The sequence below is a fragment of the Schistocerca nitens genome, chromosome 11 (genome assembly GCF_023898315.1).
Source record: "Schistocerca nitens isolate TAMUIC-IGC-003100 chromosome 11, iqSchNite1.1, whole genome shotgun sequence".
Lineage (NCBI taxonomy): Eukaryota > Metazoa > Arthropoda > Insecta > Orthoptera > Acrididae > Schistocerca > Schistocerca nitens.
Window position 1 is genome coordinate 211989368 of NC_064624.1, and position 14841 is coordinate 212004208.

At 45.6% G+C, this 14841-nt stretch overlaps 1 protein-coding gene across 1 annotated transcript in view; it reads right to left on the minus strand.

Moving 5' to 3' along the window:
- The window catches only part of LOC126212795 (protein AF-17-like), a 117386-nt gene that overhangs the window by 67052 nt on the left and 35493 nt on the right, over positions 1-14841 (minus strand). The window contains exons 5-6 of the mRNA XM_049940197.1: positions 12258-12369; positions 2315-2576 (exon numbers count right to left, since the gene is read on the minus strand). Coding sequence (XP_049796154.1) covers positions 2315-2576; positions 12258-12369 — 374 coding nt within the window. The remainder of the gene's footprint in view (positions 1-2314; positions 2577-12257; positions 12370-14841) is intronic.

Sequence of the window (14841 nt, forward strand, 5' to 3'; positions counted from 1 at the left end):
GAATACACGTACAGATAGACGATTACACTCTCAGAAAAATTGGACGATTTATTCACGAGAAAGAGCTTCACAAACTGAGCAAGTCAAAAACACATCGGACCACCTCTCGTTCTTACGCAAGAAGTTATTTGGGAATCGGCACCGATTGCCGAGGTAGGGTTCGGAACACAGAGACGAGCAGCAGAAACCCTCGCCACATGCAAGTGGGCACTATCTCGCCGAAACGATCGACCGGGATTGCTCGCCACGAAGGAGGTCAAAACGAGGTGTAGTATATCATTAATGTGCTGCTGTGCTGGAAGGGAGCAGCAGATGACAACAAAAAGGCTCCTGCTACGTAGAGAAATGGCGTCCCAGACCGTCAGTCCCAGATGTCCGGCCGTACGGCGGGTGACGGTCACATTAGTATCCCGCCGCTGTCCGAGGAATCTCCGGGTACGTCTTTGGCCCGAAAACTTACTGACTGGAAGAGAACAGTCTCCAGTGACGAGTCGAGCTTCAAAGTGAACACGACGACTAACAGGGAAACGTCTGGAGGTGTCCGAGACGGCAGTGCGATACCGCTACGACTGTCGGCCGTCGTACCGCCCGACAGCCCGGAGTGGTATTTCTTTACGTGGCGGGACACCTTCGGTTGTCGTCTGTGGCACTCTTTCGGCACAGTAGTACGTCGATTATATTCTACACGACGTTTTGTTCCACTTCACAGCACGCAATCCCGAGCTCTCATTTCGGCAACATAATGCCTGTCCGCACACGACGACTTTCTACTGCTTTTTTCATCTGATGGTTTGTTATTAATTTAAATATATAGGTCCTAGCCATACAGACAGCTGCATCTCACTGCAGATACAATAACTCTGTACCACTGATTCCTCGGTATTCAAGTTAATGCCAATCACGATTTCTTTTCTTTTTTTAAAAAAGGCTATAAACTGCCCGTATTATACGTAATATACAATTAGAAATAACATATCAGATCACACGAAGTTTGTTCTTGTAGTAATTTATTTATTTTTTAATTTTATTTTGAGCTCTCACGTTATCACCAGTAGGATTAAAATATTTGCCCTTATATCGACTTTAATTCCAAAAGACCAAATTACATCTCTGTGCAAAGTAGGCCTATGCCTTATCTTCCTGTCAAGATCTTTATTACGAGCAACAGTTGCAAAGCGCACGCCGGAAAAGTCTCGCCATCAAAGTGTAAATTAATATAATTTGTGCGTAAATGTGTGTAGTGATATAACAACTGGAGTTCAAAATGGAGGCAGACAGATGGACACTAACCAAAAAAGCCACCTATACTGACACAGTAAGTAAAGAAAGAAATTTACACCCGTATCGACAGATTACGGCGATACATTAAAGTGTGTTCCATCGTTTTGTTGGAGCCAGCACCCAGCATTTTTCTAGCAGTAATGACGTAACTTCCCGAAACTGTCTGAAGGTGAACCTGAAAAGCTTTGAAAACTGGTTCACGGAATAAAACGTAATTACTCAAAAAAGTGACTGGTTGCAGTTTTGTATAACGTACGGTCCCAGTTGTAAACTAACCGTAACGGATAAGCACAATTTTCTACTGCTCATCTCTGTGCTCGGCAAACCCTACCTCGGCCGGCAAGGTCCCCAGAGTACATTCGGAGCGTTACGCCAGCTCAGGTTTTAACGATCCAGTATACAGACTGAACAGGATTTGGCACAATATCCCTCAGCAGGACACAAGACGACTGCAACCGTCAATGCCGAGCCGAGCAACTGCTCGCGTAACGACCACAGGTGGACCGTGCTCAACTTGTGAAAGTCTCTCTCTCTCTCTCGAGTAACTCATTCAACTTTTCTGAAATTTAATTATTCATCTGCCTGTGCACGTACATTACATCTACTGACTACATCCTACGCCGATGATTTCTTCGAGGTACGTATTTTTTTTTCTTTCTTTCTCGGAAGGAATTTAACGAAGTTTTGCACAATTTAACAAGTAATCACAAAATGTTTATTTTTTTATGACCGAGCAATGGAAACTCGATGAAGGAATAACAACAATGTCGGAGCAGACAGTCTGCAGCTTACTGTAAAGAAGATACATTAAGTTGTAGTCGGGCACAATTAAAAGACACTTACTTTTTTATGTTACGAGTCAGAAACAAGTGGAGGTCAGAGTGACACAGTTTCAAATGCCGGGGCGGGAGCAGTCACCGAGTCAGTCGGAGGACGTATTCGGCCGACTGCCGGTGACCGCAAAAAGTTACGACCCGAACTCCACCGCAGAATATTTTGTTCACGTACGACAAAGCGCACTCGGCACACGCACCCGCTGGCGACGAGCCCCGGCGCGTACTTCGGCCCGTCCTTCGAGTCCCCTCCCACGACGAGCAGCTCCGCCGCGGGTCCCGCCACCGCCAGGGGGCTCGAGCCGTCGGCAGCGCGCCCACTGCCGGCCTTGGACACGCCGCCCGGCACGGTGGGGGGTGCCGCGGGCTTCACTCCGACTGCCGCCGCCGCGCCAACCGCTCCGCCCGAGGACGGGCCGCCGGAAGCGATGCCGGATGCCGTCTTCCGCTTCGTCCCGGTCGCTGTGGAGAAGGAGCACTAGGGTTTAAAAATTGCCTTGGGGAATATTGTCTACAAATTCTCCTTCACAGTAAATGAGACTGACTACACGTAAAAAACATGCACTCTCCCACCCTCTACCCCTCTCTCTTATATACATATAAATAAAAAACAAAGATGCTGTAACTTACCAAACAAGACAGCGCTGGTATGTTGATAGACACAATAAAAAACACACAAATTCCAAGCTTTCACAACCAAAAGTTGCTTTATCAACAAGACTGAAGGAGAGGGAAAGACAAAAGGATGTGGGTTTTAAGGGAGAGGGTAAGGAATCATTCCAATTCCAGGAGCGGAAACCGCCATCCACCTAACCTTGGTAACCTCTCGGTTCATCCCTACGAAATCCCCAAACCACCTTCCCTACCCTCTGGCTCCTACCCTTGTAACCGCTCCCGGTGTAAAACCTGTCCCGTGCACCCTCCCACCACCACCTACTCCAGTCCTGTAACCCGGAAGGTGTACACGATCAAAGGCAGAGCCACGTGTGAAAGCACCCATGTGATTTACCAACTGACCTGCCTACACTGTGAAGCTTTCTATGTGGGAATGACCAGCAACAAACTGTCCATTCGCACGAACGGACACAAGCAGACAGTGTTTGTCGGTAATGAGGATCACCCTGTGGCTAAACGTGCCTCGGTGCACGGCCAGCACATCTCGGCACAGTGTTACACCGTCCGGGTCATCTGGATACTTCCCACTGACACCGACCTATCAGAACTCCGGAGATGGGAACTTGCCCTTCAATACATCCTCTCTTCTCGTTACCCACCAGGCCTCAACCTCCGCAAATTTCAAGTTGCTACCACTCGTACCTCACCTGTCATTCGACAACATCTTTGCCTCTGTACTTCTGCCTCGACTGACATCTCTGCCCAAACTCTTTGCCTTTACACATGTCTGCCTGTGTCTGTATATGTGCAGATGGATATGTTCATCTTTCCTGATGAAGCAACTGTGGGTTGCGAAAGCTTGAAATTTGTGTGTGTGTGTATGTGTTTGTGTTTGGTAGTGTCTCTATCAACATACCAACACTTTTGTTTGGTAAGTGTGTGTGTGTATAAAAAAATTAAAAGCTTCACAGGTCACATGGAGTTTGTGAGGCCACCTCCTTTCCAGTAATTTTTATTCTGATTTTTGTTTATTCCGATTTTTGTCAATGAAGTCAGAGATTAATGTTTGTCACATAATTACATGATACACTGGTGCATTTACGAAATTTTATACTGTTCTAAATTTGTCCGTAACATAGTAACAGTACCGTAAGTTTCTGTGCGATAATGCTGTGCTACGAAAATTAACTGTCCTTTGGATTGTGCTCTGCAGTAACCTAGATACAAAATGAAAAACATAATCTGGTTTTTATTTGTTCTTTCATATCATTTGTAACTAATACCATGGTGACACCATTACTATCCATACTTAATTTACTTAATGGTAAAGAAAGCTCTGTTGCTCATTGTATTATTTATACTCCAAAGTCACAGAAATAACTTATGTTGTTGTAAAAGTTAAATACAAACAAACCTTGTAATGTAGCATACTTTGGAAATAACTGAATATTTTTCATAATTCTAGAATATCTTTGCTCCTATCATATATCAGGGAATTTTGCAATCATAAAAAATGTAATTTAACTTACATTTGTCAGAATTTCATAAACCAAAAATTGTGCAACCTACTAATTTGATGCACCGAAATTTCTAGAACGTTCTGGAAGCAATACTGCTTTATACAGGATGATCCAAAAGTCGGTTAACATTTGAATATGCACTAATTCACGGAATAACAGAGGTCGAGAGGTAAAAACTTACACACACGACTGAAATGACACACTATTTTATCGAGAGGGGGGGGAAAAAAAAAAAAAAAAAAAAAAAAAAAAAAAAAAAAAAAAAAAAAAAGGTGCAAAGCTGACCCACATATCACTGGACAACAACACATTAGTGATGCCGCACGAGAATCACGTGTAAAATGAGCTGTTGCGAGAGAGGGAGTCAGACACGTCAGCAATCGCCGGTGCGGTGTGATTTTACCACATCCATCGTGATCGGACCCTTCCTGTTTGAGGAAATGCAAAGTGCTGCTTTTTAAACTGTCAGTGGGACGGGTACACGATATGTCACTAAGTTAGACAATTGCACCATCCCCAGCCTGGCAGATAAACACCAGCCAGAAGATACGACTTTTATGCGGGATGGCGCTCTTCCCGATATTGTCGCGCACGCAGAACGTCTCTCGCGCACACCGTTGGGTGAGAACCGTGTGCCGAACTGCCACTTTTGTCACGCTCGGCCTCCCGGATCACAATCCGAGTGGTTACCGGTTGCGGGGTTACACGTAGCCCTACGGCTACCGCAATCGCGCGACCTCATTAGGGACACTAAGAGGTAAAGTCCGACGGCCACTTCTCAATTTACCTACTGATATGCTGTGCACTGCTGTTCGCAACACTGTCCCTCGACTACAGGAACAGTTGACGAATGACGGCTGGTGTCTTGAGAATTTCTTATAAAGAAAATAATCTTTGATAAAGATCAATTGTTATGGCCCCCCCCCCCTGCATACAGACTACTGCCACTTCTCATTCTTCTTCGCTCTTAGTGAGAGTCAATCAGCTGTGGTACGTAAGAACTTGTACTACACATACAGAATGTCTTTTTTCCCCCTCCCCCTCAAAAAGTGTTACACAAATGGATCTCTGTTGTGTAAAAACCGTATGTTGTGATTCTGTAATCAAATCTTCGGGTAATCGAAAGGGTGATAGAAATCATTGGCATAAAAATGTCAAAGTTAAATCTCAATTAAGTGATTCAGTATTTTTAACAAAAAAGCCCAGACGAACCTTAAGACGATGAAGATTATTATCTAACAATGGGCACCCAGTATGGAGCAACAACAATGTTCTGAAAAGGACAGACTGCTACTCACTGTATACAGGATACGTTCAGTCGCTGACAGTCACGACAAAAAGACTGCTGAACAAATAAGCCTTCAGCCGAGAGGCCACCTTCTGAAACAGATACTCACTGGAAGTGCACAGGTGAAGTTTTAGCAGCCTAGCCACAAAGGGGTCCTTATATCTCCCTGTCTGCTGCAAATGAGGTATCCACTAAAATTGTCGCTAACTGTATACAAAAAGGACTGGGTTCTAATTGTGCAGAGGAACCGTTTGGCTTTGCAAATGGACACACTACAATACGGTGCAGCACAATGTAGTCTGCTCTAAATTAGACAGGGTCAACTCGAACTCAATGGACAAAATTCTGAAGATTGTTCAGGAATATTTCCAGAGTGATTTGGCAAAACGAAAATGTAGTCTCCATCACATTTACCTTTCTATCTGTGTCACACTGCACAACAGCGGAAATGTCATTTCTGTGTGTGTGTGTGTTTCTTTTTTGCGTGTATGTACAGATACAAACTTGCCTGACTCACACGGTCTTCACCCTGAAGTTTGACCTCGCTGCTGCTCATTTGTCTTAGGTTGCAGTGTCAGTTGTACAATACTGGGCAGCAGGGACACGCCTGCCAGTTACAACTAATCTGTGCACAGGGGCGTCTGTTTTGTAGCAGACTGCGACGTATATTTCGATTAAGAAAATCTGCGATTCCGTCCATTTTTCCGAAAACGGCAAATCTGACATTCGAAAAGAGAGCCCTCAGGACTGATACGTTGTTTGGAAAACCTAGTCAAAATTTCTTTCTTTCTCACATTTTCTGTAAATCCATTTTTAATAAATTAATTATAGTATAAAATTCCAATCAATTCTTTCATCAGTAATTGACAGAAACTTCAGCATTTTGCATTGTTTTATTGTGAAAACAATTTCAAAATTACCTCCAACAACACGTCATTTTATTTCGATAAATTGAGTTCGCGCCTCTAACGCCGTTTTCTCGGTAGAATGTTAACTGGGGCTCACCGTGAAATCAAATCGCCAGTGCTCGACATTGGAAACCTGCGACGGCCCCATTCAGTTTCTCGAGTGACTCCGCTCGCTATTCGCACGAGTCACTCTCGGCTCGTTTTCGTGTAAGACAGAGTGAAGTATTATTTTGCGAACCGATTAGTTTAAACACTGTATGTAAAAGAAATGACAATTTTCATAATCGGGAAAGGAAATACGGTATCTTCAATTACAAAATCTGCAATTATTTAATAGTGGTACTCTGTAACAAATTTCAGTACATTTTAAAATGAGAAATTAAATTTTCAGAGACTGAAATAGGCAATACACTATGACACTTTATATCTACAAATTAATACCTTCGCTAAAGCATTTCAGACCAGGACCTCCTGAAGAATCAAACTCCACAAATATTTTCAGACGACGAGCTGAGAGTATTTTTCATTGTCCTCCAGTCTGTGCAACAACCGTCATTAGAACAGCTATTCTGCAGCCCTATTTTCCCTTTGATTTTGTTCTGCATTCATAAATCAGACACGCTACAGAAAAACAAATGTGAGTGTTTAGTTTTCACCTCCATTAGATATTCTCGCTAATTCGACTGTGGGGGCAGTGCTGTCACACAGTGAAGAGTCGGCCGAGACGCACCTCACGTGTGGCTGCACCGAGTGTGACGGAACGGCAGCACGACAATACCGCACCGAGCTCTTCCCAGACGTACAACATTACTTTTGTGTTCTAGATTTTCATTATTGTTTTATTAAATACTTTTCTACTGTTATGTGTGCATTCTCACAGAATTGGAGGTAACTCGGATTAACAAAGTCAATTATCTTTAACTCTGTAACAAGTCGTCACAAACCACGTGGTGACCGTACGGAAACGCTAGGGAAATGACACCGATAACTTTATAAATTTTGTCTCGGAAGTGCGGGTTAGCCCCGCAGAGTGGAGACGTGGCCTCGTTTTGCCACCTCCTCCAGGCTCGAACAGTATGTGCCCGCATACTGAAGGTACTCTGTAAAAGGTCGTTTCCGAGTGTCACCAGGTCTTCGTCTACTCCCGTGTCCGTCCACCAGTTCCCACAACATTGCGGATTTGCAGATTCTTCCGCTTTTTGTATGCAGTGCACGCCTTACGAGCTCCGGTCTCCTTTCGGCAACGATTTTGTGGGGGGGGAGGGGTCACGAAGAATGTTATCGATTCTTAAACTGAGAAAGGGTAGGGAGAATAGATGCCCGAGCCGCTGGTGACACTGTACTGTCTCCCTCTAGAAAAGATGAAAGAAGTCAATTTTAACTACACTACTGTCACGTATAACCGACGCACGAGAAAAAATTACTACAAACTGAGAAAGAAGAAACAGCCAAATGATAGGTTTTCGTATTTAGTGTGCCGGTGTGCTATCACGCACAAACTGTTACTACTTATATTCGTCGCCGTGACGGCACAGCCCGCAGCAAGGGAGGCAATACAGTAGCGAGAAAGTCCAGATACTGTGCCCCAGTTAACCTCCGTGCTAGCACGTACGGCCCTATTAATCTGTCGCCACGTACACCTGCCCGTACACCGATCGAGAATTGGTGCCAGTGCCCTCTTTCCCGAATTGCTCGGGGACTCGGATCTGCCCGTACACGACGGTTACGGAAATTCACGACACCGTATCTCGTTAACCCCGCCTCGTCAGTAAATCAAATCTCGGACGGGAACGGCAGTTCTGCGGCACACTTCTGCGACGGGCACCGACAGAACTGCAGCCCGCCACGACCGTCCCGTGGCCTCGGGACCCGAATGCGCCGCGTACAGCGCGGGTACGGCGACTCGCACCCGGATAAGAGGGCGAGACACGACTCCTGCCGCCGCTACTCGTCGCACGCCGGCAGGTTTCTCCTATCGAACACGGCACGCAGTCCTCTGTGTCGGGCGTGCGGGGCCTGCCACCGTCAGTGTTCCGAGGTATGAGTGTTCCCGCGTCCCTCGGACGCCAGAAAAGTCTGCCGAACAACTTATCGGAGGGCACTCTGCACTGCCGACGTGTTTTGGTGTAGAGGGCACGGGCTCGCACGCTATGTCAGATAGCTAAACTTTAGCAGTATATTACGTGCACCTTTCGACTGGTCGAGTAGTGGGGTTCCGCCGCTGTAAGTGGTGGAAGAGAGAAAATGCGAATGTACTACACCGCCCGTACGTACAAACGGCGCAATAACAGTAAACGCGTAAGTGAAATCTCGTTCGGAATAAGGTAAAACGACGCGACACGTACCCAGAATTTACAGAACTGTACAATAAGGCACGCAAACGCGACAAAAAATAACGTAGCCCGCGACACGACTCGAACCGCACGACTGGCGGCAGACCACCTGACGGTAGGAACAGTACTGCGAGTGATACTCTGGCGACACATCTGACGGAGTGCCGGTGCGACGACTGCACTAATATCTGCAGCCGAGCGTAGCGAAGCCCTTCCCGTAAACAGTGATTACCTGAGAAAGTACGTTTCTCCGGACCCACATTTATCGAACATATTTATAAATGTTACGCGAGAGCAACAAAATACGGAAGAATTCTCTAAAAAGCAATTTCGTCATTTCGTAGCTCGACGACTGTAGCGATCTCTCGCAGCCCTCGACCTTCTGCAGTGGTAGCCGGTGGCACAGTACGGCAGGTCTACAGCACTGAGAAACTACGGGAACGCAAACAGTCGAGGTAAAAGTTCACGAGCGGCAGACGGGTGGCAGATCGTTGAAACGTAACGTGTCCTCTGGGCTCAGAAAAGCTGTAAGAAGCCGTCTCTATTTACTGTTACATTTCGATCTCTTGACCCAGGTGAAGAGATGCTGAAATAAACCTGAAATTGACAATACGTTTCCGTTGCAATTTCATCAAAAAGTCTGATGTTGATCAATAAATTTCACACAGTCAAAACTAAAAAGCAGAAGATAATTATTTAAATAAAAATCAAATTTTAACACACTACATTTCTAAATCTAACTGTAAAGTACAAAATAATTTCTCCTAGGCTCATGCAGATTCCTAATCCCTGTAAAGGTAATCCTGAAATTTTGTGATTGTGAATTTTTAATAGCTATGAAAATACTCGTAAGACTGAAAATTGAAAATTTTTGGTGCATGCAACACACAACTGATGTACAAATAGTTCATCTCCTTCCTATTATCTACTATATATGCTCCACATCTTTTTCTGTTTTAAATCTTAAAAGTATTTTCGTAACACACATTTTTGAGTGGAGTCCGCCTTTAGCAAAACACTATTTTGTTTTTTGTCCCACACATTTCACTGCAGTTGCAGCACCACGAGTGGGTTTTTTACTATTATCGCTTCGTACCACACGGTGTGATTTGCCTGGTGTATTAAGATCTTACAGTGACTGTTTTTCTTTACAGTTTGTCACCTGCAAAGTCAGTGTGACAGTGACAACTCAATACGTAGAACTTGACAATGAAGAAGGTGACAAAAAAAGAAACCTTCCAGGTGACAAACTGTAAAGAAAAACAGTCACTGTAAAAACGTAAAACAGCAGGAAAACCACACCGTGTTGTAAGAATCCGTAATAATAAAAAACCCACTGATGATGCTGCAACTGCAGTGAAACATGTCTGGGACAAAAAACAAAATTGTGTTTTGCTAAATGCGGACCCCATTCAAAAACATATGTTACTGTTAAAGAAAACATAGAAAAAAGAGCTTCAACACCAAGATAAGTATTTTCATATTTATTAAAAATTCACAATCAAAAATTTTCAAGACTTTAAGGGGTTAAGTATCTGTATAGGGCTAGGAGAAACTATTTTATACTTTCTAGCCTGTTTTAAAAATGTGTTATATTAAAAACTAATTTTTATTTAAATAATTCTTCACACTCAGCCACAATTTACTGCTTGCGAATGGCAATGTCCTATGTGCGGCTCAGTTTTGTAGAAATGTTAACTGAATGTGGATTTGGTCATATCCTTTGTCTCGTTAATTTACTTTTTGTGATCTGTGCATACACACACACACACACACACACACACACACACACACACACACGACACAGCACGGAGTTTCACAAGCACGAAGACAAGCAGTAGAAACTCATGCCTCGGGTGGACAGGCATTATCTTGTCGAAATGTGAGACCGGTGCAGTTTGCCACGGAGTGTCACGTACCGGGGCGTAGATTACCGTCGATAGACTGCCGTGCTTTAAGAGTGCCGTGGATGACCACCGAAGCGGTCCCGCCGTGAAATGAAACGGCACCCCACTCCCGGCTGTCAGACCATACGGCCGGTGACAGTCGTGCCGCTATCTTACCGCCGACCGGGGCGTCTCCGGACACGTCTTCGACGGTCGTGGGGGCTCAGTTTGAAGTGGGACTCTTCACCGAAGATAATTCTGTTCCGGGCGACGAGATTAGAGGCCCCGATCACCGAAGACCCGCCCGGAGACGAACTGACGGCAGTCAGATACCGATCTGTCACCACCGTACGTCGTGACGACCGCGAGTGGTGCCGCAGGTGGCGACCGGAGGGCTCCTCCCGCGAAAAGGAACGGCACCGCCGTCACTCCCAGTTGTCGTACTGTACGACGGGTGACAGACTGGTATCCGACTGTCGTCAGCTCGTATCCGGATACGCCTCTGTCGGTCGATGCCTCTAATCTCGTAAACTGGAGCAGAATTATCTTCGGTGGAGAGTCCCGCTTCGAACTGGGTCCCCGTGATGTGGCCAAAATGCGTCTCGAGATCCCTCCTGACAGTGGCAGTATACCGACCCGAATGTCACCCGGCGTACGACCCGACAACTGGGGGTGACGGTCTGGGGTGTCCTTTTCTTCGTAGCACGATCGGTCCGGTCGTCATCCGTGGCACCCTTACAGTGTTCTACGCTCCGTGTCGTAAGCCGTGCCGGTTTCACATCTCGGCGAGGTAACGTCCGCCCACACACGGCGAGAGTTTCTACCGACAGCCTTCGTGCTCGCTGAACCCCGTATCGGCCAGCGAGGTCACCGGATCTCTCTCCCGTCGAGAATATTTGGAGTATTACGGGGAGGGCCCTGCGACGAGCTCACAATTCTGACATGTCGACCGGACAGAATTTGGCACAATATACTTCAGGAAGACGTCCGAGAAATCTCTACCGGTCAATACCGACCCGAATAACTACCCGAATGACGAGCTGAATAACTACCCGCTCTTTGGCCAGAGTCGGACCGATGTGTTACTGCTCTGCTCAATTTCTGAAACTCTCTCTCTCGAATAAATCGTCCAATTTTTCTGAAATTGTGATCATTTGCTTGTCTGTACATGTAAGTCCCTTCTACTGCAATCCACCCCATCCCGGTGTCTTTTTATGTTGTCGAGTGTTTAACTACAATTGTTACGTAACTGTGCAAATATTTAGCACACTCGACACGAGGAGTGGAAGACGTGATATCACGCCAGACCGTAACGGAAACGAGAAGGGGGCAGGTGGGACACACAGCCGGGAGGATGGGAAGTTAGACACGGTCGCAGTCACTCCGTTCCACTGCGGCAAATACCTAAAAATTTTCGACGAGAGATACGTCACACGTGGTGATCTAAAAATTTTAAACACATTTAAATCCGACTCTCAGAGCGCCTGCAGCACACTCGAACCTCACACGAGTGGGACTCGGTGCAAAGAAAAAAGGCTCACAAATTGTAAAGTGGCAGCACACAGTACGAGGGTAGGAGAGTCGCGTGCCGACCTTTGGCCGAGGTGTCGATGACGAGCTCCTTCTCCGGCGACGAGCTGGGAGACACTCCGGCAGCCGGGATCGGCTTGTAGGGGGGAATGGTCTTCACGTTGCCACCTTTCTTCTGTAAAAAGACACGCACAGCACTGAAAAATACCGTAAGGGTTTAGTCACTCAGTTACATGTTACGAACACGTTTTTCACAATTTGTGTCCCTATGTTGCAGAAAGAGTTAGTTTATAAGCTACATTCACACAATTTGTTTTGGACTATAGCTACACACGTGAGATGCACAAGTAACTGAACAGCATACTAGCCTCAATTTAACAAGGATTATCGTATTGGTCTTTAATACTACTCATATAACTAGACATTAAGAGAAAGGATAAAACTAATTAGCTGCTCAATTGTAGTCCTCAGCTGGCGAAAGAGTTGTCATCCACATTTTCCTCTAGTGTTTCGGCAGATTATTGCAATTTTCTTCTCGCAATGTGTAGTCGCCGTCAGCTCGACAAATACTTTAATGCGATGACGGTGTTGATGCAAAGTGTCAGTTTCTTTCCTGCAGCAGACTTAATGTTTTTAAAATGGAAGAGTGGACTTTTATGTAGCCATTTGATAAGAGTGGCCTCAAATTACTCTAGTGTGATATTCGGTTTAGATACACGTATTAACAGGGACTCACCCCGCCTCACGTCACCCAGGATCTCACTGTCCACTTCAGAGTCACTGCTGCCGTTCCATTTATCTACGTTTACATACGTACTCCGAAGGCCACTGTACAGTGTGTTCCGGAGGACACTTCGTACCGCTACCGGTCATTTTCTTTCCCGTTCCACTCACAAATAAAATGACCATCTAAATACCTCCGTGCGAGCCCTAAAGTCTCTCACCTCTGCAGTCCTCGTGCGAAATATACGTCACTGCCGGCAGAAACGTTCTGCAGTACTCCGAATGTAGGTTTTCTAAATTTTCTCGACTGTGTCCGACAAAAAGAATGTCGTCCTCCTTCGGGGGATTCCCACTAGAGTACACGGAGCATTTCCGTAATACTCGTGCATTTATCAGACCGACCACCCACTTCTGAATCACTTCGACACAGTGGGGATCCCGAACACTGGAGCAGTACTCGAGAATGAGTTGCACTACTGCCTTATACGTGGTCTCCTTTACAGAGGTACCACACTTCCCAAAATTTTCTAAGGATAAACCGAACTAGACCGTTTACCTTCCCTACTGCTGTCCTTACATTCACAGTCCATTTTGTGTCACTCTAAAAGTTATACCTAGATATTTAATTGACACGACTGTCGAGCAGCGTGCCGTATTCAAACATTATGTTTTAGTTTTTCCTACTCCTCTGCATTTACTTAGATTATTCTACATTTAGAGCCCGCTCTCATTCGTCAGACCGACTAGAAATTTTGTTTGAGCCATCCAGTCTCATCCGGCAGCCACTGTCGACGATTACGTGCCAGTTTCTGTTCCGTAAGAAGTCTCGTCCCACCCGTGTATCTGGGAACGCTTTTGGAAATTTAGGATTGCAGAATCTGCCCATTCCCCCCTGTACGATGTTCGCAGGTTATCGAATGAGAAATGGGCGGGTCGTGTTTTGCACGAGCGACACTCTAAATCTGTGCCAATTTGCCGACAGAAGGTTTTCTACCTCGAGGAAATATATTATATTCGAAATGAGAATATGTTTGATAATTCTGTAGGACTCCAGTATTAAGGATATCGGAGTGTAATATTGTGGGTCTCTTCTTTTACCCTCTTTATACGTACGAGTCAGTTGCGTCTCTTTCCAGTTACTCGGGACTCTCACAACAAATGATAGTTATATACGAGGCCGATGCTGCAGAGTGTTCTCTGTAAAACCTAACTGGGATTCTATCGGACTCTGGTGACTTACTCGTTTTCAACTCTTTCGGTCGCTTCCCTACACACCGGTGACACCCATTTCCACGCCCTCAATGTGAGAGTCCGTGCGACAGTCGAACAACAGTACGTTCCTAACATTCACCTTGCGTAACTGATTTCTTAAACGTGAAATTTAGAATTTCAGCTTTCCTTTTGGTGTCTTCCCTCTCTCTCTCTCTCTCTCTCTCTCTCTCTCTCTCTCTCTCTCTCTGTCTTCCGTCTCGTCACCACCTTCCTCTCCTCTTCTCCCCTACCTCCCCCATCACCCTCTCTCTACCTCTTATGCGCTCTATCCCCCGAATGTTCACCATCCTGTGCAGCTGCCGAGTTACTGTGTCACGAGAGCTGCCTCACACTGCCCTGTTACCCTCTCCTTACCTCACATATTCTTCCCTACCGCATCCCCAACTCCATCTACCCACGTTATGTCTTTCTGTACTAAATATTCGACCGCCGTTAGCACGGGCACGAGTGTGTACGTTTGGGAGTCTGTGTGCGTGTGTGAACGTGAGTACTATAACAAGAGCGAGAGCTCCGTAGTTATAGTTAACCGTTTTCTGTTACTTCTTTCCGAACGCTGTAGGTAAGTGGTTGCCTTTCTCTATTTTACAAAAAAATTGTTATGTTAAAGTGAGAAAGTGAGTAAAGGTCTCACCAACCTGAAGGTTGTTTCAAC